A 26,655-nucleotide genomic window follows, 5' to 3' on the forward strand; every position below is an offset into this window, starting at 1 on the left:
CCATACTAATAAACCCCTTAGTATGTCTGCAAAAGGAGATGCCAGTGGCTCTCTGCCTTCTAGATACATTGAGCTTTCATTCTAAAAACAGAAAGCCCTGTGTACCTTTAGTAATTTGAAGAAAGGAGGCAGTGTCAACACTCAATGCCTGGTAAAGGTGTTACTTCTAGATGACTTAAGGAAAACCCCTGGGTCATATGAACAGGAGAGAGAGGGCAGGACAGGGAATGAAGACATGTCAGGAGGTGACACCCTTTATGACCTAGACTCTAACCCTGACCAGGTAGAACCCGATGGTTCTCACCTGGATAACTCAGATGTTCAAGAGGAGAATGGAGGAGGCCATGAGGCTCCCCTCTTTACTCCTCCTGGAGTGAAGAGTTTACCAAGGAGTTCGAGGTCTCCCTCTGCAGAGTCTAATCACTCAGGACAGTCTGTAGGGACCTCTGTATCTAGTATCCCCGAGCGGCGCACTCTGCTCCTCACAGCGGAGTTTGCAGAGTTTTAACAACTCCCGGTTCTGCTGTTAACGCAAAGTTGAGGTAAAACTCTGACTCCGTGGCAGAGTACGCCACTCAGCTCTCTGGACCACAGCCTCAAAAAGTTTTTTAAAAGCGCACTAACCTTGTCTTCTATGTCGTCCAAGGGCAGCCCGCCTCCTTGCTTCGGTGTTTTCTGGGAATCCTGGCTCTCCTCCTTGCCGTCCTCCTCCTCCGCCCCCTACGTTTTTACATCTTGCTTGAACTGCGCATGCGCAAGACGTAAAACGTAGGGGGAAGAGGAGAAAGGCAAGGAGGAGAGCCAGGAGAGAGGAGTCACCGTTGCGAGGAGGAGGGGCGCCCACAGATGACATAGAAGACAAGGTGAGTGCGTTTTTTCCCTTTAAAAAAGAAATTGTTTGTGGGCCTGGGGCGGAGCAAAGTTACACTGAGTTTTTTTTTAAACTCCATGGAACTACATGGAGCACTGCTCCGCAAACTCCTCCCAGGCTTAGTATCTAGCAAGAGGGACCACTCTTATAAAAGGGAATACCAATTTCTTGAGCTTGAGAAAGTTAGGATTAGGCTCAGGCAAGAGCAGTTGGCCCTTGATAAAGAGTCCTTAGAAGTCCAGAGGGCTAGAAAAAGTTGGGACTATAGTCCATGATGGCAGCAACAGTGTCCCTAGAGTTAAGGAACATCCCTTTCATAATAGGAACCTGAGCAAGATTGTCCCTTCCTACCACGTTGGGGATGACATCCACAAATGGAAAACTGTTTTAGAGAGGGCCTGTAAAGTTCAGAGGGTCCCTCAAGAGCAGTGGGGAGCTATCTTGTGGCTCTCCTTTGCTGACAAAGGTAGAGATAAGCTCCTCACTGTTAGAGAAGACGATGCTGACAATTACTCAGTTTTGAAGAGTGCTCTCATTGATGGGTTTGGCTTCACCGCTGAACCGTACAGGATTAAGTCCAGAGACACCTAGACAACACAGAATCAGGACTGGGTAGACTTTGTGGATAGTGCTATTAAGGCTCTGGAAGGTTGGTTGCTTGGAAGCAAAGTGAACGATTTCAAGGGATTATACAATTCAATTTTTAGGCCGCAAATCCTTAATAATTGCCAAAATACGTTTTTGCATCAATACCTGGTTGGCTCTGATCTGACTTCTCCCCGAGAATTGGGAAACTGTTGTTCCTATTTGAGCCTTCCTTCTTATATGCCATGCACGGCTTAAAAACCACTCCACAGCAAAGAGTGGCCTGGAATCTGATCTTGAAATGTGCAAGGCATCCCAGTGGTTCTGTTTTAGCCATTTCGTCCTCGATTTGGGGTAGGCCTGACAAGCAAACATAACATGGGCAACACTTTCCACTGGGACCTTGCAGCATGGGCAAACTTTTGGTCTTGGGTTACATCGGTGCCAGTTAGCAGTTGCTCACAGACAGGACATGTGCCAAACTTAAAATGGATGTATAACATCCTGTCCCGGGAGACTTGAATAATGTCTAAGTAGGGCTCCAGATGTCTGGTCTGTGTATGGAGATAAAATTCTGTGGTAAGTCTTTATAGATTTGATTTGCTAGATTCTTGTTGTTTCACCCATTCCCAGTAATGTCGTTTAAGCACTTCTTTCCAGAGTGAATCCTGCTTGGCCCAATGGGCTTAAAGCCCCAGTGCAGACATCAATTTCCTAGCGTTGGTGATCCAGCCTTCCTTATTACTTGTGTCTATCCGGATAACCTCAGATAAGGCTTCTGCATAGGGTAGGAGCTCGGGGGTTCGCCTAATGCGAGCCCAGAAAAGTAGCCAGCGAAGCCTCGTTTTATCGCCAATGGAGCGCCTACCCATATCAAGCATAAGGGGAGTGAGCGGTATGTTTTGGGGCAGCATCACTAGGTCCCTTATGAATTTGTGCTCAGATCTGCAGAGATCGGGAATCTTGTTGAATTCCCACAACTCTGCTCCATACAGAACTGTGCTGGCTGCTTTTGCATCGTAGACCTGAAGGGCTGGAGCTACTGTTCGATTGTGTGAGGAGAAGTGCTCCTTTCCTAGGCACCCCGTTACTCGCTTGTGACCCATTAACATCTTAGTCAGGTGGGGCTTCCATGACATTTTGTCTGAAAGTCAGTCACCAAGATAGTCAAAAGTACAAACTCTTTCCAGGCGAGTCCCACTCTAGCGATGGGCTGCCTCTGTCGGACATGTCGGGGTTAAAGGCAATATATTTGTTTTTTGAGGTGTTAATGACCATCCCCCTGGTGTCACAGAAGAGATGAAATCTGTTAAGTAGCCATTGCAACCCAGCTGGGGTCTTTGAGACCAGCAGGGTGTCATCTGCAAATAGAAGGGTCGGTTCATTATCGCCCCCAAGTTTGGTGCATCTGCTGGTTCTTCTTGCAGAAAGCTATCCACTCCATTCATGTGCAGAGAGAATAGAATGGGAGCCAGAACACAGCCTTGTTGAACTCCCCTGCTGACTGGGATGCGATTGGTCAGTTGCCCCTGCGCCCCCCATCTAATCTGTGCTTTGTTTCCTTTGTGCAGCCAAGCTACCAGGTCAAGAATGGGTAGCAGGATACCCATTTTAAGTGGAAGCCATAGTTTACACCTGGGGACTAAATCAAAGGCAGTCTTAAAGTTGATGAAGGCTAAATAGAGACTGCCTTTGCCGATCACTACCACTTTCCAATAAAGGAGTAGAAGCCGGAATGCCTGGTCGATGGTCCCCATTTTCGCCCTGAAGCCAGCCTGATACTCTGATAAGATTGCATTATCATCCGCCCATATCTGGATCTTCTGCAGCAAAAAAGCGTCAATCAGGGTAAAAGGTCTATAGTTTGAGGGTTCGTATCTGGCTCCTTTTTTATAGATTCTAACCACCTCTGCCCCCTTACAAGACCTGGGGACAGAGGCACCGCTAGCTATTGCATTTGACAAGAGTAGAATTAAGCGGGCCCAATTGGGATGCCAGCTACAAATAGGTCCCTCGAAATGCCCTCCGGTCCTGCAGCTTTGGACGGTTCTATTCAACCTATTGCAGCCTATATTTCCCCAAGGTAAAAAATTCTTCATCCGAGGGATGGCTGTGAGAGTCAGCCACCTCCACTGTGGGCGTGTCCCCAGAGATTGTAAAGAGCTTCTGAAAGTGGTCATATCATTCCTGACCGGTGATATGGTTGGGGGGTGATTGGGCCCCTAAACTACTACCCCAAGTGACTAGGGAGCAGAATGACTTGGCGTCCTTCTCTGCGCTGGCTTCTTTAATTTGCTGCCAACTGGATTCATCCCATGCCAATTTTTCAGAACGTAAAGTAGCCTTTTATCGCTTCCTGGAAGCTTTAATCAAAGGGCAATTCTTAGCTTTGATGGCTGAAGCTAAGAGTGAGTGATCACGTCTGCAATCCTTAGTGTACCATGAGTGGACTCCTCCTGATGAAATGCTGGTCTTTTGATCGGACCTTGGAGCCAGGAAGTATGAGCTAAGTCGGTCGAAAGTTCGGGAGTGAGCCATGACTACATTGGCTACTCTGTGTTTGCTATCGATCAAGGACGGAAGCTCGAGAGTGCCTACTAGCAAGTCGTGCTGTATGACATTGATCTTGAGTGGAGAAGTGTGGCTCAGGGGTTAGAGGCGGCAGACCCGGAAGCTGAGATCGGTCCTGGACCAGGGTTCGATTCCCTGCCTCGGCGGGTCTTGGGCTCAAAAATTCCAGGGACTCGATAATTCTTGTTCCGGCGCCTACTCGACTCACGGGTTCACAATCTGCGACTCTGGGCAATAGCTTGCTTAATCTCCACTACGGCCCCTCGCGGCGGGATGCCTGGCTTTCACCTTGTGGATACCCTGCTGGGGTTATCTCACAGGGGAATACCAGGACGGGTTCCCAAGGCAAGCGCCTTGATGCCTTCGGGTGATACGTGCGCTATATAAATCGCAATACATTTACATTTACATACATCTTGTTTTCTTGTAAAGCCTCCTTTTGCCATTTTAAAGATCTACTGTTGTTAGAGGGAAGGATTTCCCTTGTGTAGGTCGGGGGTAAATTGCTCTTAGAATAATAAAAGGAGTCCCACAGGGGATTCATGCTAAGGCAAAGAGTATTGTGGTTGCTCTCTGTTGTTACTCCCACACTTATATCGACCAGATCTCTCCAGAGCCTCACATTGAGCAGATTGTAATTGATGCAGGATGGACAGCTAACTCTGTTATATTTGTTTGTGACCTGCCTGTCCGAGGGGTTTCTACCATTTACTGCTCTCAGGGCAAACTCAGCAGTAAGGACATTGAGTTGGAGCACCGTCTGTGTCCAATCTTTTAACTGGGGGTAGGTCTAAGGGGGGACAGCCCATTTGAGGTTGTCTTCTCCAGAACCTGTGAGGTCTTTTTTGTCAAGAGGCTCAAAAGAGTTATTAAACTCACCTTCTACTATTACTCTTGAGTGAGATGAACATACAGCTAGGCTCTCTTCCAGTTGGGTGAGAGTGGGTCCCCCTTTGGTCCCCCTCACATAGACTTTGAACAAATCAATAGGATCTCCCCCCCCCCCTGGGTCCCTTGATTCCAATCCCCACGATGGATCACTGACATAATATCGAGGGACATAATATTGACTAGCAAAAATATCGGCAAAAAAATATCGACAGACAGAATATCGACTTTGTATCTACAAACAGTTAAGTACAAAAATATTGAGTAAAAAATATAGTTTACAAAAATATAGTTTATAAAAATATCGACTTTATTAAAAACAATGTTAAATTAAATTAATATAAAAAATAATTACTAAAATATACTTAAAAATACTTCAATTACCTTATAATAATAAAATAATTAATGAAAGTTATAAAAAAAAAATTTACAATCATATTTGTTAAAACATATATATATAGTAACATAATACAATTAAAAATATCCAATATTATTACCGTAGGATAGCGGAAGTGTAAAAATTACTATTCCCACTCCAGAGAGTGCAACAGTGGATAAGGCGTTGGATAGCGTAGAGGTAAAAATTACTATTCCCACTCCAGAGAGTGCAACAGTAGGAAAAGCGTTGGATAGCGTAGGGGTACAAATTAATATTCCCACTCCAGAGAGTGCAACAGTAGAGAAAGGGTTGGATAGCGTAGGGGTAAAAATTACTATTCCCACTCCAGAGAGTGCAACAGTAGAGAAAGGGTTGGATAGCGTAGGGGTAAAAATGACTATTCCCACTCCAGAAAGTGCAACAGTAGGAAAAGCGTTGGAGAGCGTAGGGGTAATAATTACTATTCCCACTCCAGAGAATGCAACAGTAGGGAAAGGGTTGGATAGCGTAGGGGTAAAAATTACTATTCCCACTCCAGAGAGTGCAACAGTAGGGAAAGCGTTGGATAGCGTAGGGGTAACAATTACTATTCCCACTCCAGAGAGTGCAACAGTAGGGAAAGCGTTGGATAGCGTAGGGGTAAAAATTACTATTCCCACTCCAGTGAGTGTAACAGTAGGGAAAGTAGATACTTCATATATTATTTAAAAACATATATATATATTAATATCTATAAAAAAATTAATTAAAAGTAATTACCAATTAAATATAATATAATAATTAATTAATTACAAATACTAATTCAAATTAATCATTACAATTAGTTATCTAATAATACTAATTAATTACAAATTAACAAGTAATTAATTAGTAATTAAAAAGTTACTTAACAATTAAAATCCAACAAATACCAATAAAAAATTAACATATGTAATTAGTTATAATTAAATTACTTCCCACCCTATTCCCCTATGAACCCACACCCACTACAGAAAATAAATTAGTAATATTAACATAATTCTCAATTAATCAATTTAATAAAATGAATTCTTAATTTAAATGTAATTAATTGCAAAGAAAAAATGAATTAACTATTAATTATAAACAAATACCAATAAATAAATTTACATATTTAATGAATTATAATTAAATTACTTCCCACCCTATTCCCCTATAAACCCACAACCCGCTACAGAATTAAATTAGACAAAATTTAAATAACATTAAATTAATTAATTAAATTACATTATAACATAAATAAACACTTTTAACACATAAAATACACTATAAAAAATTTGATATTATTAAATGTTCAATATTTTTATTAACCTATAATATGTACTTCAATATTTTGACTATCTATATTTTGAAATTCGCTATTACATTACTTACCTTCAAAACAATATTTTTGATGTCTATATTCTGTCCATTCGATATTCTGTCCAGCCTATATTTTGTACTCGATATTATTTCCATTCGATATTTTGTAGTCAATATTTTGTCTGTTTTTCCCCCAAGATATCTGGACTAGAGCTTGGATGGAGGGTAATCTGGCATCCCATAGCAATGCCAACCCAGATGATCAGACCCCTGCTGGGCGCCCTCTCCCTATTGTGGTTGCAGGTAAACAGTAACAAGCATAACCTGGTTTAAATAGGGGGACCAGGCTCCAGGTCTCCTGAAAGATGCAAATGTTGTATCTCTCCAGTAGATCCTTCTAGTGAGGGAGTGACATTGTGCTATAAAGCCCAGCCACATTCCAAGATATTACCCAGAGCTGTTGATAGACTAAGGGACGATGCAGTATTTAGATTAGAAGGGAATGATTATTCGGGGACGGTGTTGGTACTTAGAAATTATGGTTCGTGCAGGAGTCTGCACCCTCCAATCTACTAAAATTGGTAGAGGCACTACTCGCGTCTACTTGTAGTAGAAGTCCTTCCTCCCTTGGATTACAATATAAGTTTTGCTCCACAAATGGGGACCCCACAAAGGAAGTTGGAGGAAATTAACAGGTTTCGGTAAACTATTGCAAGTGCCTTTGAAATGATTTTAAAGAATTCAATGCAAGTTGATCTGGTCCATACTTGTTACCTCTCGCCAATAGCCAGATGGTCATCTCAACCTCTGCCAAGTTCACTCTCTTCTCCAGTCTTTTTCGTTGACCCTGTGTCAGCTTCCGATGTTGAAATTTCTTAATGTAGCTTTTAACAGATTCAACAGAGGCTAGACAGTCCTCTCTATAGAGATTTTGATAGTATTTGCGAACCACCTCTCTAATTTCAGACCGTTCTAAGATTTTCTCTCTTTTTCAATCTTCTGAATGAGACTACTACTTGTTCTAGCTTTGATTTGGAAAGCCAGCAATTGACCCATCTCCTCATTGTTTTCAAAACGCAACATTTGCGTAGCCTGGATCTTCTTGCTGGCCTTTCCCACATAGTTTTCTTTAGTGTTGTTTTTAGTACTACCTGCTGTTCTAAAGCCATAGTGACATTTAGCGAGTCTTGTTTGAGTTTGCTCTGAGCTAATCCTGCCTCGATCTTACTGAGAGTGAGCTGTAAGTGAGTCTTGGCGTGGGTCCATAACCTCTGTCGTTGTATAGTAAAACTCAGAGTCTGTCTTCTGTAAAAAAGGCCTTCAGTGCATCCCGACCACTGGATGTCGATCCTAGATTCACATCTAGATGTTCCTCTATCTTATCCGCCATTAGTCGAATATACTCATCATCTAACAGCAACTTCCGATCGAACTTACAGCAGTATGGAGTATAAGACTGACTACACCAATCTGACCTAATAAACAGAGATGATAAGTTATGGTCAGAAATTATTCTTTCATTTAACTAAATATTAACATAAGACCTAAGTACGGGGCTAACAAAAAACATAAGTCTGTGAAAGACATTTATGGTGGCTGAGTAAATGGTAAAACCATTCTCCTGGGGTCTTCTGCTATGCCAGACATCAATTTGTGCGTAGGAGGACACTATTTGCTTCAGGATGTCACTAAGTCTTCCACCTCTTGTACTACTCCATGAGGCCCCTGATGTAGGTTCAGGCCCTGGATGTAGTGCAACATTGTATGATACTAAAGGCTCTGGTCATTGATGCAGTTTTCCCAGCAGATAATCGAATGTTAATGGGTCATCCTCATTTGGCCCGTACACTGTAAAAATAATGAGTTGAATTTCCCCCCATTTTAATCACAGCAATTAACCATCGCCTCCCCCCCCCCCCCCCCAATAGCCACTTTTGCTTCCAGTGCCATCCAATTTTTGCCCCGCACTAATAGAGCCACCCCGTTGGTTGGCAATATAGAAGGAGGTGGCCAAAACCGCATAGCCCTGTTTCCTTAAGTGAGGTGGTTGATCTTCAGATAGGCGCGTCTCCTGGAGATAAATAATGTGTGGTTTAAGTGTATGGAGTTCTTCTTTAATTAGCTTACGAGTCTATAACTCGCCTAACATGGCAATATGTACATTTCGCAGTATATGGTGTTTTAAAAGTCGACGGCGTTCCGATCCCATTTAAAGAATCACAGGGATCATCATCAGGACAAAATATGGATTAAAGAAAAGGCGGGGATCAGTCTCCCGCGGTACGGCAGGTAGTACTTTGCGGCGCACCAGTGTTATGCTCGGTCCCGTGGGGAAGGAGCCTCCTCAATGGGCTGCGATAGCTTCCCTGGCCTTTCTTTAATCCACGGAACTCAACATCTTGCTAGTTCCGCCCTTGGATCCAAAACCACGCCGTTCCACACCTGGCCAATACCCCCTGTGGTCAGGCTGACCCCCTGGCTATCATGGCTTGTAATAATTAGGCAATATTTTGTCCTGATGATGATCCCTGTGATTCTTTAAATGGGATCGAAACGCCATCGACTTTTAAAACACCATATACTGCGAAATGTACATATTGCCATGTTAGGCGAGTAATGGTGTAAAATGGAATTTCTGTTATTGTAATATTCACAGGAAATAACAGCTTCTGCCTAAAAATTCTGTTCTATCCTCTTACTACTTTCCTCTCTATGCCAAATTGTATATGTTTGGGTACAGGCTTGTGCCCCTCTCTATGGAAATGTTGAAGGTATCTCTTCAGAGCATTCGTTGTTGAAAGTAAAAATTGGATCTCTGTCCGGCTGGACAAGTCATTATTTAATATAGCTTCCACTGTGTCTATATTTATTCTGTGCTATTATTTCTCCTGTGCATGGGACCACTGTTGTTTTCCTAAAAACCTTCATCATACAGAAGGTTGAACACCTGAGATGCCCACAGGCAATACCGATACCAAAATTAAGTTAAAGAAAAACTAAAAAGCCAAGAGAAGAAAGGAAGAAAACAGAAAAACAATCTTAAGTACTACTGATCCTTTGATCTCACACAAGCAGTTACTGCCACTATACTCATAAAGCTGTCCTGGGTGCAACCAAGATTGCGACACAACACCCATACTGGAATGAATGCAGATAATCCTGCTGAAAAAAGAAGAATTTCCAAAAGAAGCTCAAAGTATAAAAGTGAGACCTTGAGTCACAATGTTGCCTCTTAACTTTGCAGTGAGTCATTTTTTTTGTTGCCATTTTTTTAGCAGCTCAATAACTTTAGATGCATCCTGGCATAAGTACGCATGAACTTCAATATTTATTCTCAAATTCGGTGGCTCCATTAGGCATTAGGAAGAGTGTTGCACCAATCTTTTGGAGCGGTGAGATCTGGTTGTGAAGTCTCTAGCATCGTGCCTCTGTCTAATCACATGACTGAGGTCAGACCCGATGAAGAACTCCACGGCACTGCATCTGATTGGGAATGGGCCATCTGGAAAATCAATTACTGCAAAATAAAGGTCCCCACATAGATTAAGATTAAGCAGCCATGTCATTCTTCAATTGCCAAAATGGAAAACAGTATGCCCTCTGGTTCATGAAGTCCATATCCAAGTCATTCAATGCAGAAAAAGGCTGTTGTGAAGAGACAAACAATATAACCTCTCGATCAACTCCCTCACTGTCCTCTGTTATGCCCAGAACCAAAGATTATTCCTCTGTTTTCTAGATCTTCTAATTTGGGAGCGAGTCCATCCAACCGAATTTCGGGCTTACAAACTGTTGTTTTGACGTCTCTGATGGTTTCCTTGAGATAACCTTGCGATGTCTCTAGATCCCCAACTTGGATATGGATAATATTCATGTTTCTAGACAGCTTTCTCAGCACCACCTGCGTTTATAGATGTGCCATTGTCAGGGAGAGGGAATCCTTTATATATTCCTCCCTATGGAGCTGAAGAAGCACATAGATAGCTATTAAAGTGGAGGTGGAGGCATTTTCACTGGCCGCCTCTTTAGTATTAGAATTAATCAGCTGCGAGGAACGCTGTCCAGAGCATCCCGCTGAGTCCCCCAATACAGAAACCCGGGTTCCGAAGGTGAAGATGTTACCTCCAAACAAGGTGAGGGGGAGGGATTTGTTGGTGTGACCTCCAACCCCTTTGGGTCTCATACTAGCACTTCTTCTTCCTTGGAGCAAACAGGGGTCAAGAGCCCCCTGAGCAAAAACTTTAGTAACCAAATCCGACAGAATAAAGACCTTAGCAATTTCCTGAAAATTGGAGCCTGCCTGAGGGATCACACCGGTCTCCATGTCATGCTGACCATCACCTTTAAAAATAGCCCCTCCTACTGCGGGTTTAACTGCTTCACTTTCTCCAAGTTCTCTATAGAGCACTGAATCACCCGCCCTCTTGCCAGGCAGCACACAGAACAGTACCGTCACCCGTCACTCACCATTAGGCAGAGATTTTTTATCGTATCTATATTAATTTAATACACATACATTCATAGTTTCTCAGAACCCAAGTTTTTTTCATAATGCTTTAATGACATAACTACATGGATCATACCATTAGGCAACCAGTTCAAGACAGAACTCATTAGATCTTACAACACATACATCCTGTAGCCCAATCAATAAGGACTTTGGGAAGAAAAAGATCCTAATTAATGATAAATACGCAAAATAGTACCGAATACTCAACAAAAACTGAAGTAAAATGATTTCCAAACAACCTAACCCAGACGGAGCTCCTCCTTCCTGGTAAGAGCCCCACCTTCTGGGGGCCTCAATTCTGGCCGGTGGAACTGGGCCCCTCTCCCACCCCGTGGCTTCGGTGAAGAGCTTAGGGGTCACTATTGACTCCACTCTATCCCTAGGGCCGCCGGTGGGGACCGCGGTCTCGTCCTGCAATTTCCAACTGTGCAGGATCAGGAAAGTGGCATATCTCTTTACACCTGATGCCCTCCTGCAGGTCATCATGGCCCTCGTCCTCTCCCGCCTAGATTTCTCCAACTCGATCTACCATGGTCTGCCTAAAACATCAATGGGCAGACTACAGGTGGTCCAAAATCAGGCGGCGAGATTGGCCTTAGGGATTCCGAAGTGGCAATCTGCCAGGCCCCTCCTCGTCAAACTCCACTGGCTTCCTGTCGCCTCTAGGGCAGCCTTCAAGATCGGCTGCCTTATCTTCAAATCTCTGGCTGGTTCCTGTCCCATCTTTGTAAAATCTCTCATCCGTCCTTACTGCCCGTCCCGTAACTTGAGATCCTCCCATCTTCACCTCTTGACTGTCCCCTCTTACAAGCTCTGCAGATCTGGAGGCCGGAGATTTGCATACCTGGCCCCCAAGTTCTGGAATTCTCTTCCCCTTTCTCTTAAAATTTCTAACTCTCTGATCCTCTTTCGTAAATCTTTAAAAACTTGGCTTTTCCCTCAAACTGGTTAGTCTCTCTGTCTCCTCTACTACCAACCAGCGCCAGGAAACCCATGGTGTCAGTGCGCTATATAAGCACCCCTTACGATACGATACGATCAATCAGCATGAATTATTTTGAGATATGTCTCCCTTAAGTGAGTTTTATAAAGTGTCCATCAGTCCAATATTAAGGGCTCAATCCCTTTTTATAGCTGCACCCAAGCACTCCAGTGCCATGCCTACGTGGTTCAATCTCCCTCAGGGACTAATTCCTGAGGGATCTTACTTGGGGCAATGAACCTACGAACAAGACTTGTATGGCCAGTCACAATATTCAATACCAGGTATTTCTGTATTAAAAATATTTACATTATCTGTTTTAGTGACAAACATAACTTCGAAACATTAAGATAACCCTTCACCTTTCTTAAACATACCTGATTGTAAGGAAAACATTTGATTATATTAAGATTGCTTTGATCTAATTTTTTGTTGGAAGCTAAAAAAGGAAAATGGAGAGCTATCATTATATCAGTCACATATATTCTCTAATTGAACCATCAATCACCACTGCAATAAAATTGTACCTTAACATTCTTAAAGAGTGATTTAAGGTCCTTGTGTGCTTCAATTTCCTCATATGGGGGTTTCTTTTCTTTCCCCATAGTATCTGCGGTCTTAATCTGCACAGTCGTCCATCGTCCAGCACACAGGAGTTTCTTGATGCAGTTGTCAAATACGCAGCACACAGCATATCACTCTGGCATGTCCCCATGCAAATGATGCAATCTCTTTGCCTCTGCACCTGCGCCGTATTATTGACGTGGGTGCAAATCCAAAGAAGCTGTCATGAGCCTCCCTAAAAGTGCTCTACCAAAAGGTGGTGCATTTTCAGTGTGCCCCCGGATCGCCGCCCTCTAGAGGAGGGAAGTGGGTCCCCCCAGACACCCTCTTGCAGACATGTGCAGTCACTCACTGCACCCACCTATAAAGGGATCTTTAATCCCTCCTCAAAGTCAATGCTGTGAAACAGCTGCTCCGTATTTCACTTGAACGCACTGCCCGCATTCTCTGTAATAGGGTGCACTTTCCCTGTTTGCGTACGGCGCACCTATTCAAAGGTGTGCCATGGCACAAGCAGGAAAAGTGCAGCCTTATGTGTAATAAGGGCCCAGCTTGTTGTTTTTAATCAGTTTTTCAAAAAGCACTATTTTTTATTATATCTGAATACCGACTTGTGCTACTTAAAGTACAGTTAAATATGTAAGAGCTAAGGGCCTGTTATAACATCTGGAAGTGTTATGTAAACAAATTAGCAAAAATTTGAAGCAGGAAAAGATAATACATTTGACATTTTATTTTCTGCACTATTTTTTTTGATGTGTCAAGAAATGGTTTGTAACTGATGATGTCAATGTGTGATAATAGTTTATGAATAGTTAGTGTACATGTTTTATATTTTAGTGTCAGCTTCTCCACAAGCCCAGGAAAGCCCGCCATCAACTGCCCTCATCTATTCAAGATTACTTGCTACTCCAAAATACCCTTCTCCACCGTCAACTCAAGGTTCCAGCAGGACTCCTGACATTAGGATACGACGTTTAAAAGTACCCAGTCAAACAAGCACTGCAGTAGTGACGTCACAGGACAAAGCTGAGAATCGAACTGAACTGGCAGATGAAGTATTTGCCCTTTTGGATGTTGTTAGTGCCCCTCATTGCTCAGAGCCTTCAGTACAAAGGCAAAAAGAAAATCGAAAGGCAGTGGTTGGTGCTGAAACGACTACCAGAAGACCAGTTATTGGGCCAATAGCAAATAGATCGCCAAATATTGGGTATGTGATCTAAACATCATTTTACAAATATAACTGTGAAAATGTAGTTGTCTGTAACAATACCTATTTTCTATTGTAGGATAACCATTAATAGCCACATGTGTTAGAATATTTCTCTGCTATGTGTGAGAGCCCCTAACATATAATCCACAATCTTCCCTAAAGAGAGTACACAAAGTTAACATGTCCAAACATAATAAAGTGCTGAATAAGGGTAAAAGGAGGTTTGTAGGGATTACATTAGACTGGAATAAAAAAGGCTGCCTGTGCCTTTGAGAAGCTAAGATTCTGTCTATCCCAGAATGAACTCTACTAGCAGTTGTCTCTCTGAGGCAGTTCAGCTGTTTGGACATCATTCGATGTTTTCAGCATTAACACACATTTTCAAACTCTTCTCGTTTGTTCTAATAATTTGTTTCTGATTAATACATCTGTCTGTGGATTCCTCACCTTATGAATATCCCCTGCTCCAGCATTCCGCGGAAAATGTTACTAGCTCCCCACGCCGACGAGGTCTTCACAATGCCATGGCTCCGCACATGGCTCCGCATGACGTCACTGGAGACATAAGAGGACCACGTTGGGGTGATGACGTCAGTTCCCTTTTTTCCGCGTTGTTGACGCGAACTTTTTTTTCTGGTACTCTCCATACTTTCGACTAGATACTTTGTTATTTCGATTGTATCTTTCTCTGTTTTGGCATGTCTCCCCGAGGAAGTCTGGCTTTAACCCTTGTAAAGAATGTGGGGGTCATATGTCGATCACTGCCCCGCATGAAGACTGTCTTTGGGGTTAGTCGTCTGACCACAACGTCGAGGGCTGTTTTTCATGTAGGAAGATGAACCCGAAGGCTCTAAAGGAACGGGAGGCCAAGCTGCATATGATCAATGCAAGAAAAGAAAAAAGGGGTCGAAAAAGGTCAAAGTCCAAGTCATCGATGTCGCATGACTCCAAGAGAAAGCATAAGAAGAAGAGGAGACATGCTTCTCGGCGCCAGTTGTCGAAGACTGTGGTGTCGAGGTCACTTCCTGCTCCTCAACGTCGAGAAAGACTTTGTCTCTCCTTCTCCTTCAGTGTCTCCTCAGGTGACTCAGGTCCATTCTCCATCTTACAAGGGGACTCCGGAGCAATCACCGGCACCGAGATTCTCACCAACTCCAGAGGGTGTGTCGAATACGGCTGATGCTCCTTTGGTTTCCGCGGCTCCGCCTGTAGCTCCGGCAGGTCTGACTCCAGAGGTGCCTTGTTTGGATCTCGAACTGGCTCAATATCCACAGTTTCCGGTGCCGGGTTTGGATCTATCGCATTTTCTGAATGCAATGTATGGCGTGTTTGCCAGGGCCTCATACCCCTCTGGTGCACCTTCGGGTCCCATGGGTCCTTTGGCATTTAATTTAGGTGTGCCTCACCAGTATCCACAGGCCCCCTTTGTGCCTTTCATGCAGGCTACGCCGTCCTGGCATTTCCCGGCTCTGAAGATGTTCACGCTGTATGGGCAGTCCCCGGCTCCATCCCGTAAAGCTTCTCGGATTCGATTGGCCCCGGTTACTACAGTGGATCCTCCTTCGACTCTGCTCCCATAGCCATCGATGCCGCATGTGACACCGCTGACGCCGCAGCATAAGGTGCGCTTGAGGAGAGAAGCGCAGAGATTATTAGAGGAGGATCAGTACCAGGCTGAAGAGAGGGAGGAAGAAGACGTGTATGACACAGAAGATGTTTTTGAGGACTTGTGTGAGGCAAGTGGACTTCTTCTCCAGAGTGGGACTTTGCTTTTCAGAAGGCTTCCCCATCGAAAGAGGTTGCACCGTACCATTCTGTGATTAGGAAGGCCGTGGAACTTTTGGATTTGCAGCTCCCTATGACTGAGTATAAGCCTAATCTTCTTACAGCAGTGCTTCAATCTCCACCCTCGGTAGTTGAACCACTTTTACCCTTTAATGATGCACTGACTGAGCCAATCCTCGATGTGTGGCGCAACCCTCTTTCTGCTCCTGCGGTCTCAAGGTCGGTGTCCAGAAGATATAGACCTGCTCCTGGGGATCCACTGTTCCTTTCATCTCACCCCTCTCCGGAGAGTTTGGTGGTGCAGGCTTCTTGTTCAAAGCTGTCTACAGGGGCTTTTCCGCAGGCTCCGTCTGACAGGGCTTCCAAGAAGCTGGAACAGTCTGCGTAGAAGGTCTTTTCTTCAGCTAGCATGGCACTGAAATCTACCAACGCCACTTGTCTCTTGGGTAGATACATTCATGCCCTAATGGACTCTGCCAAACATCTTCTTCCTAAGTTTTCTGAGGAGGACAGGGGAAATCTGAGTGAGGTGTTGGTGGACTCTCAGGGTGCAGCTCGCCAAGTCATCCAGTCTGGCCTGGACACGGCAGATTTTGTTGCCAGTGTCATGGGTTTATCCATTGCAAAAAGAAAAAATGCGTGGTTGAGGTCTACTGGGTTCTCTCCCAATTTGCAAGCTGCCCTTCTTGATCTACCTTTTGATGGGTCTAGACTTTCTGGAGAAAAGGCGGATTCTGCCCTGCAAAGATTTAAGGACAGTAAGGGCACGGCAAAGTCTTTAGGTCTTCAGTCTCAGGCGAGAGGTTATGGTTATAAACGATACAGAGGCTTCAGGAAGTCTTCCTTTTGAAGTTTCAGACCGCCTCAGCAGCAGCAGCAACAGCAAAACCCTTTGTACAAGTCCTATAGAGGTAAAGGCAGAGGTCGCCTTCGTGGAGCCGGGCGTAATGCAGGAAAGCAGCCCTAGTTCCGCCATCCTGGATCATGTAGGTCCCGTGGGAGGCCGGCTTACCCATTTTCTACAGGTTTGGAAATTGATCACTTCGGACCTTTGGGTTTTAGATCTGGTAGAAAATGGGTACGCCCTTCCCTTCCGGGAATTCCCTCATCCTTTCCTTCCTTGCCAAGGGTTTTGCACGGAGGACTATTTACTTCTCCTTCAGAAGGAGGTTCTTGCCCTGTTACAAAAAGGTGCAATAGAGATAGTTCCGGAGCAGGAAAGGGGTCGGGATGCTACTCCTGGTATTTCCTGATTCCCAAGAAGGATGGCAGGTTACGTCCTTTCCTGGACCTCAGAATTTTGAATCTATTTCTCAAGCAGGAGAGATTCAAGATGCTCACCCTAGTGCAGGTTCTTCAGGCGCTGCAGCAAGAGGACTGGATGGTGTCCATTGGTTTACAGGATCCGTATTTCACATCCCAATCCTGAAGTCGCACAGGAAGTATCCCCGATTTACGGTTGGGTTGCATCACTACCAGTTTGCAATACTTCCATTTGGTCTTACTACTGCACCTCAAGTCTTCACCAAGGTGATGGCAGTGGTGGCTGCCCATCTCAGGAGGATGGGGATTCAGGTTTTCCCCTACCTGGACGACTGGCTTCTGAAGGCGGAGTCACCAGAGATGGTGCGTCATCATCTGCAGGTAACAACTCAGCTGTAGTTCAAATTGGGTTTTTCGATAAATGTACCCAAGTCTCACCTAGTGCCCTCAAAGCACAACCTGTTCTTTGGGGCAGTACTGGATACCACTGTGTGTCGAGATTTCCCACCTCTGCAAGGATTCTCGGCATTCAGGAAATGATACCCTTGTTTTACAATGGAGCGGTTGTTCTGGTTCTGATGGTCCTTCGCCTGCTCAGTGGCACATGAGGGCGCTTCAGTGGTGCCTCCGCAGGCAGTGGTATCAGTACAACGGAGATATCAGGGAGTCGTTCAGGATCTCCAGAGAAGCTGCAGCTGATCTGTCTTGGTGGAGCGTGGAGGGCAATCTGTCTCAAGGAAAGCCCTTCCACCTTCCTCCTTCGGTGGCCACAGTGATATCAGATGCCTCTAATCTAAGGTGCAATGCTCATCTGGGGGATCTGGAGATCAAGGGGTTTTGGTCTCCAGAGGAAATATTGCTTCATATTAATCTTCTGGAATTGTGGGTGATACGTTGGCGCTCAAGGCCTTTTTCCCTTCCCTGACGGACAACACTGCCACGATGTGATACCTCAACATGCAGGGAGGAGTAGGGTCATACCGTCTCTGCAGAGAGGTATTGCGGCTCTGGTCCTGGGCTCAGGACCATCGGATTTGTTTGAAGGCAAATCATCTGGCCGGGGTGCTGAACGTACGTGCTGAAAGTCTCAGATGGCAGTTCTCAGCCGATTACGGGTGGGGGCTTCACACGGCGGTAGTTCAACACATCTTCCAGATGTGGGGAACTCTTCGGGTGGACCTGTTTGCCACTCTTGAGAACGCGCACTGCCCGTCATTCTGCAGTCTAGAGTTTCCGAAGCAGGGAGTGTTGTGGACGCGTTTCAGTTGAGTTGGAGCTCACAACTCCTTTACCCGTCTCTTCCATACCCTTGATTTCTCGGGTTCTGAGGAAGATTCGCCAAGACCGGGCCCAAGTTATATTGATCGCCCCTGATTGGCCAAGAAGGGTGTGGTACACAGATCTTCTTCACCTTTCGTCGCACCCTCGGCTCCGTCTCCCTCTCAGGGTAGACCTCCTCTCGCAGTCGGAGGGGCAGGTTCTACACCCTCACCTCCAGAGCCTGCACCTTCATGCCTGGAGATTGAATGGGGCAACCTGAATTCTTTCTCTGTCCCGCCTGACGTGGTGGATGTTATTTTAATCGGCCAGGCAACACTCCACCTCGTCCGTTTACTCCTACAGGTGGTCAAAATGTGTTAAATGGTGTGAGAGAAGTTTATTGATCCCTTAAAAGCTCATTTTTCTGATGCTCTTTGTTTTTCACTTCATTGGGCCGAGCAGGGTTGTGCTGTGGCCACTGTTAAAGGATATTTGTCGGCTTTATCAGCATTTCTTTGTTTGCCTGATCAGCCGTCTCTTTTTAAGTCTCCAATAGTTTTAAGGGGCTTACAAATATGCTTCACCCCACTCCTTTTATTATGCCCCAATGGGATTTGAATCTAGTGTTAACTTTTTTAATGGGTTCCTAGTTTGAACGTATGCATAGTTGTCCTTTGAGACTGCTGACATTCAAGGGTCTTTCTTGTTGTTATCACTTCGGCTAGGAGGGTGAGTGAGCTTCAGACTTTGAGTTCAAAGCCTCCGTTTCTGACCGTACATGTTGAAAGTATGGTCCTCAGGACCAGGGCTGCTTTTCTTCCTAAGGTGGTAACTTCCTTCCATCTAGGGCAGTCCATTTAAATCTGATCTTGCCCTATTGAGGTCTCGGAGATGAGTGGGAAAATTAGATGTGAAGAAAGAGTGTTCAAGAGATTTGATATGTTTGAGGATAGAGAGATATTGGGAGTTCAATAATTTCTTCTTTTTGGCCTTGTATGCAATGGTGAAAGCCCTAAAGGATGCCTTAAAAGCATTCCAATTATTGTGTATAGAAGTATCGTAAGCATTATGGAACAGAAAAAACTCCTTTATAAAAGAAGTAGCCTCAGATATATAGGATTGGTCAGACAAAGTGAATTGTTAAATCTCCATCGAGCATGTTTGGAATTGGTAAGGAATAGGTCAAATGACGAAGAGACAGGGGCATGCTCAGAAATAAAAATGGATTCAATTTCTAAAGATTGAACAGAGGGTAGTAGAGACTTTTAAACCAAAATATAATCAATACGCGACTTAGTATGATGTACATTTGAGAAAAATGTAAATTCATATTTATCAGGGTTGCAGGTCTTCCATAAATCAAATAATGGACGAGAGGCAATAGCAGACTGAAATTGTTTATGAGTCTTATCAGGTTTCAAATTTTCAAATTGATTTTCTATCAGAAAAAGGATCAAGCCAATTATTAAAGTCTCCAGCGACAATGATATTGGGATTTGGTAATGGAGGATCATATTAATTTAATGATATTTTTAGAAATCAGGGTCAGGTTTAACTGGTCCATAAATATTTACAAAAGTGATCATTTTATTATGAACCTTGGCCTGAAGTATTGCCCATTGTCCATTTGTGTCACATTCAGTAGACAAAATTTGAAGTTTTAGAGATTTGTGACAAAGGATTGCCACTCCGCCCTTATGATTAACCGCAGGTGAAAAAATAACCTGACCCACCCATTGGCGTTTACGTTTAAGAGATTTAATATTATTACAGTGGGTTTCCTGCAAAAAAAGCAATATTACAATTTAATTTTGATAAATGATAAAGTACCGTCTGACGCTTGACAGTGTGACCCAGACCATGAACGTTCCACTACGCAACATTCAACATGTATCGCGGTAAAAACAAGGGTACAGGAACAATGATGACACACTGCAAAAACAACGATGGGAACAAATAAAACACCATATATCAATGACAAGACAACACCAAAGAATTATAAAAAAACAGGAGAGGATGAGGAAAGAAAACCCATATGAAGTTGTAAAAAGAGGAAGAAAAGGAAGAAAGTGATAAAGGGAAAGGGAAAAAGAAGGTCAATGAAAATGGGAACACAAGAGAAAGGTTTGTAGATGTAAGAAAAAGAAGGAATTGACAAAGAAATTATAGGGATAGGGAAAATGCAGAAAGAATAGAAAGGATACAATGAAAAGGGGACAGATCAAGGAAAGAAAGTAAGGAAAGTCAGATCAATGACAGAAAACCAGATCTGTAGAGTGCAGAGAGAAATACAAAAACCGTACGTATCTGCACACATGAACAAGAACAGCAACCAAGAAAGTCGGAGAGGAAGAGGAGAAGAAAATATATATTTTTTTAAATGACAATGTGAAGCATAGAGGGAGTAAAAAAAGCATAAAAGAAAACTAGTTAGACTGCATAAACCATTATAAAGAGATGAAAAATATTAAAGACCAAAACACAAAGTATTAATGTAATGTAAAACCGTAACAATCTAATCATTTGGCCTGGGCAAAGCATTACGCTATGCTCGCGTAGTTTGTGAAGTTTGTGCAACTTTTCACTACGCAAACGGCACACAGCACAGTGCGAACACGTGTAGCGTAGTGCAGCAGTAATTTTTTGCTTCTTGGGTCCTCAACGTCAAGTTGGCGACCGCGAGCAGGCAAAATGACATCCTGGCGAGACTCTTTCCTCGTTCACGATCAGCAACATCAAGTTGCCGATCGCGAGCGTGGAAAATAAACCTCCCTGCGAGATTCTCATCGCTCTGAGGTCTGGTTTCTCATTGCAAGTGGTCGCGTATGCTCGTGACGGCTCACGATGAGAAATTACCAGTCCGCGTTGAGAAAGCTGCCGCTCGATTAAAATCTCCTCGAGCGGCAGAAAACTACAGCTCGCACTGTGCAAGATGCCGTTTTTAATGATTGCACAGTGCGAACAAGCATCCGGCACTGTGTAATCATTGAAAACGGCATCTTGCACAGTGCGAACATGCTACTACGCAGCTCGCGTGGTGCTACGCGTAACTCGCGAAGTGCACTTTACGTAGCTTCACGAAGGGCTACTTCGCAAACTACGCCCAGCCCTACTAATAATGTAAACGCATACAAGATTTCAAGGAAATTGAACATTTGTAACCATAGGCATTCTAGAAATAAAGTGCAGACATTGTTTCAACTTCAGAGGATCTTCAAAACACCTTCATGAGTGATTTTACAACGACAAGGATGTAAAAATGCCATCACGGATATTTAGAGACCTCATTTGTGGTCGGAGGGCTTGGAATTCTTTGCGCCTAGCATTGGTGGCATTAGAAAGGTCCTGTGAGATGAAGATGTTATGACCCGACCAAACAAGGCGATGTTTTTCTCTGGAAATTTTGAGAACATGCATCAAGTCAGTAAATTCATGAAATCGCATAATTATGCAAAGCGGTTTGGTAGAGTGAGGTTAAGAACGACCAAGAAGATGAGCTCGTTAGATGTTGAGGGGAGTCGAAGACTGAAGGTCGAGAAGGTCAGCCAGGAATTTCTTCAGAAAAGAAAGGAGATTCGGACCTTCTGCATTTTTGGGCAAACCATACAGATGAAGATTATTCCTTCAGTTGCGGTTTTCTAAGTACTCAGTGTGAAGTTTTAGCTTATGAATTTCTTGTTCTAGGAGAGGTATTTTAGTAGTCACATCTTGTAGATTACTTATACGTTGTTCCATTTCTGTCATTTTACCTTCCATTTTGATCCATCGGTCTTCAGTCAATTGTAATTTTTCATTGGTAGCATTCATGAACGGTTTCAAAGCATGCAGTTCTACTTAGATTGAATCTAAGACCGGTTTGGAAATAGATTGAATTGGAGATTGATGATCATTCTTGGCTCTTTTCGGTTTGGCAGCAGACGAAGAAGATTTCGTGAACGAGGTGGATTCTTTGGCCATCTTGACAAGATACACTTGGCGCCTAGGGTGAGCATGATATTTAAGAACAGAGGTTCTTCCCATAGACAACATTTTTCAATGATGTATGTGACAATGTGAATGTGAAGCTGTCTCACAATTTGATATAGATAACTACTAAAAAACAGCAGAAAATGCAGATGTGAGTAGCAAACTCGTAAATACAAAACAACGACGAACAAGTCACAACCTCCCGGAAGTGAAACACTTGTGAGAAAAATTCAAGACTAGTCAACTTCAACGGAGGGTAAAAACAGTGGGAGTGAAGGTAACATATGAATGTAATTGGTAACACCAGCCCAAAGGAGTTATCACAAAACCAGATAAATGTTGTGTTGGTAACAAATTTGTTGGTAGTATACCTTTGTTGCTTCACCTCATGACAGTTGGCACATTAACTTATAGAAGGAGGTCCCCACACCCAAAGATGAACATGAGGTCACATAGGTATGAGAGGTAGATTCAGAGGCAGATGGTCCTGAGGAAAAAGGCCTTAGGGCAAGAAAATGCTGTTAAACAGTCCTCCAGATAATCGATAAAGCTGGCATTGACGAAGACAATACATGAGGAATGCCAGAAGTGTAATTTCTCCGAAATGCCCCCTTTTTTATAGGTAGATATCTGTCCAGCCACAAATACTATAAAACAGCACAAAAGAGCATGGCAGTCAACAAACAGTTACCGGGGAGACATAATTACAGCAGGAACTGGTGTTTGTGTGGTGAAAATCTCCTCAAGCAGCGCGGGCGTTGCACACGCAAAATGACGGCCGCCTGCAAAGGGGAAACAAAGTTGCGGCAAATACAGATGAAGGCAGACGCTTCGCTCCTAAAATTCACAGTAGACGAGAGCCACCTGAAGCTGGAGATGCGCATGGCCACCCGACAGCAGGGTTTGGTCAGGAAGCGGCCAACATTTTCCGCTGTATCTCCGCGATGAAGCAGAGCTCAAGTAAACACCACCATTTTGTTCGGTGCGGTTGACACGCCCCCAGAGCTTTGAGTCTGAACTGCAGGATTCGAGATGATAGATCACTAGTCATTAGAGTTAAGGTCAGAAAAGTGCACCCAGGAAGGACCTTCCTGGGTCTTGTTAGTACTATCAACGAATACTTACATAAAATGAGACAAAGGCTGCCATGCCCCTTTTCACAAACCACAGGTGGCCACAGCATCTTTCACACATAATGTGTTCCACAATAAATTGTAACTTTATTCATTAAACAACCTCCACTCCACAGGCATTCTTTTAACATATAGGGGCCTCTTTACAAGCCCCTATGACCAGCGCAACGTCACTTTTTCAGACATTTTGATGGTGATAGGGGCTTCGCCTTATTTGCAAGGCACCGTTAAGCCACTTAACGTAACGCTGCCTTGAAATAAGGCACCCTTTCACGTTATACTTAGCGTGAAAGGGACAGGCAATGGGTGTTGTGGAGGGCGTTCCATCACAACATCCAATAATTTTGATGCTGCCCCATATTTACCCCACCCTTGTAAATATGGGGCAGCGCCAAAATTAAGACCAGGGAAAACCTGGTAATTTCGCCTCGTTTTTGCTGTTCCATGTGTGCTGCTTTGTGCAGCACATCTAAAAACAGCAAACAGCCATTGATTGCTTATGTGCAGGAAGGGGTCCCTTCCTGCACATGAACAATATTTTAAAAAATTACGTTTTGCAACTTCTATTTGTGCTGCATCAAACATCACACATAGAAGTTACAAAATACCATTTCAGATTGTTTATGTGCAGGAAGTTCCTTCCTGTACATAAACAATCTTCACCACAATGAAGGCACCCTTGCACTATGGTGCAAGAGTGTCTGTGTTGGTGCTAGGCTGCTAAATTAGCGCCAGGGCAGGGAGAAACGCAGGGCTGCAACGTATCCTTGTTAATACGGTTCAGCTCTGCATTTCAGAAGTGGCGGAGCAAGGCGTGAAGTCAAGGAGCCCAAGTAAGGGTCTTACTTCTCTCTTTCCATTAACTACTGTAGGTATGCCATCCTGTAAGTACAACCCAAATTCTACTTAGCTAACTGTTTATAAATACAGTATATCTTATCATGGTTGTATTTTTGTTTTGTCAAAAAACTTGACTTGTACTTGAAAATGGAATTGTGTTAAGAAATGACACTCTCCTGAACCTCCTGCTTAACCCCTTCTAACAGAATCTCCTGTTTGTTTTGGTAAGGTCTCCGGTTGACAAGAGTTCCCAAAACATCATCGTCTCACATCAGCCAGTCATCCGCTCGTCAACACGAACACCAGAAAGGGTGACCCTTTTGAACACTGTGCGACCTCTGACAGCCAAAGGGGTGTTACAAAGACTACCCAACCGCCCCGCACTCCTGACCGCACCTAGCAAGTCCACAAACTCCTAGAACAACCAAGCTGGAGCCATACCATTGACTGAATGGTGTCACCGTAAGCCTAAGTGACGTTGAGGCCGCTGTGGTCCCGCCAGTGACTGTGAGTCAGATGCTATACCACGCTGTCGATGGGTATGAGTAGTGTCTTTGGAAAGGCACTACCTTACATGCTGAAGTCTACTTTTCTGTGACATTCCGTCAACCCAATCATTTAATATATTCTCTTTGTTAAACCCTGTGCACCTTTCTTCTTATTCAAAGCCGCTTACCATTATTTTCATCCCGCCACCACTTCATTAGCCTCTCTTCTTTGTCTATCAACTGTGCTCGTCCTCCTTCTAAGGCAGACTTCTTTCCTTGTTTGCTCTTCACGTCTATTCATTCTTTTTCTCGTTAAATTGGCTTCAGGTCTGGACAGTTCCCAGAACTGCCCCCTTCTACCAACTGATGAAAAGTTAGCAGGTGTAGGAAACGACATGTAGCATCTGGCCATTAATGGGACCACAATCACGCTTGGCCTTCCATGGCCACATTCAGACGAGATAGCTAGATAATGTAAGAATACATCCAATCCGTGTAAATTGTAACAATTGTATGTTGTATGTACAGTGGAAGACAGAATAATGTCTGTTCTCAATAAAATGTCCCACAAACTAGTCCAATTGCAAATAATGTGCCTACATCCACCATTAACTCCTTTTGTGTTCTTTCGAAATACATTTCATTAGAATTGTATGTATTATAACAGACTGTCTTCATGGAAATTGTTTCAACTGTCTATCACTGGATACTATACAGATTTGGTAAGGGTGTATTGCATACAGTAAGAAGGGTATCAAACATCAAAGGGGCATCTGTCGGATTTGTCATCGCCTGTTTCAGTTATCAGGATTGCCCACCTGTTAAACTGTCAGCACCTCCATGGAATATAGGTGTGTCCGAATGTTTGTGTGTTCACTACGGTACACTGCCTACTACGTGTGCTCATGTGTATTATTGCGACGAGGACCTCTCTTCTGTTTCACAGTAAAGGTGTCCTTTGCACTGTGTGCCAGACCCCCTGCATTGATCAGTAGACATGTCTTGGTGTTAGCAGTGCACTCACACACATGCAATGCTAACACTACGTCACCTCGTGCTCACCATCTTGGATCTAGCTGTGTCATCTGTTTGTAGAGTACATGCTGGAGCATACATCATGAATACCAAGAGAAGCCGCACCAATCAGGGGTAGGCTGAGCCTACTTCGCCAGATACAAGGCGTATCAATTTCGAGCTGCTATAGTGTTGAACAGACAAGTACCAGCAGATTGCCCTTAAACTGCATGTGCAGCTTGAGCAGGGGATCATACTTTAGATACCCGGTCCACATGAAATAAAAATCCAATGTAAACTATGATCTGCCATCAAGTTTAAATCAATGTCTTCTCCAATTTCATGTGTATGAAAAATGCCTTTATACATGAGACGCATGTGACAATACGAGGCCGCATTATTGTTTACTTTGTGTTTGTCTTTGTAACGAACGAGAGCACGAGTTGCTTTGCAGAGAACTGTTTGCTGTGAAACAAAAAAATTGCACTGAATATAATTACTGAAAATTGAGCGAATCTGAATGTTTTCACAAATTTACTGATACCACGTTCACAAAAGCCTTTCAGTATAATGTAACCATATTTTTATACTTTTCAAGCAGAATTAAGCACAAATGGTTGTTCACAAAATATATTTGTATGACATTAATATATAAATTTTGCAACTATGTAATTTTCAGAATTCGTGTTTTAATTAAATAAGCGACAGAATTCACAAAGTGCTTTGTTTCTTGTAGGTAAAGTTCAGCACAGCAGGAACCTACCTTTATAATGTGTCCCTTCAAGTTTGCATGTCATCCTTGAGTTACTGTAAATATGAAGCATATTTTTCCATCTCTGTATATTGATAGTCCATTTCAAATGTTGCAGTGATTAGAATTTTGGCCAAATTAACAATGCTCATTCTGCTAATTGCTGACTAAACCTATGCTGTCTGTTTCATTACCACTTCAGCCCTCTTCTTCATCCCGTGAGGGGGGCTTTTCTCTCAAACAAGTATCTAGCTGCCTCTTAAACCAGAAAT

General features: G+C 43.6%; 1 protein-coding gene across 1 annotated transcript in view; it reads left to right on the forward strand.

Annotated features, from left to right (window-relative positions):
• The window catches only part of LRRC56 (leucine rich repeat containing 56), a 594,120-nt gene extending 567,770 nt beyond the window's left edge, over positions 1 to 26,350 (forward strand). The window contains exons 14-15 of the mRNA XM_086958939.1: positions 13,511 to 13,880; positions 24,360 to 26,350. Coding sequence (XP_086815065.1) covers positions 13,511 to 13,880; positions 24,360 to 24,549 — 560 coding nt within the window. The 3' untranslated portion in view covers positions 24,550 to 26,350. The remainder of the gene's footprint in view (positions 1 to 13,510; positions 13,881 to 24,359) is intronic.
• The last annotated feature ends 305 nt before the right edge of the window (positions 26,351 to 26,655 follow it).

Source organism: Lissotriton vulgaris, chromosome 2_1 (assembly GCF_964263255.1).
Source record: "Lissotriton vulgaris chromosome 2_1, aLisVul1.2, whole genome shotgun sequence".
Classification (NCBI taxonomy): Eukaryota; Metazoa; Chordata; class Amphibia; order Caudata; family Salamandridae; genus Lissotriton; species Lissotriton vulgaris.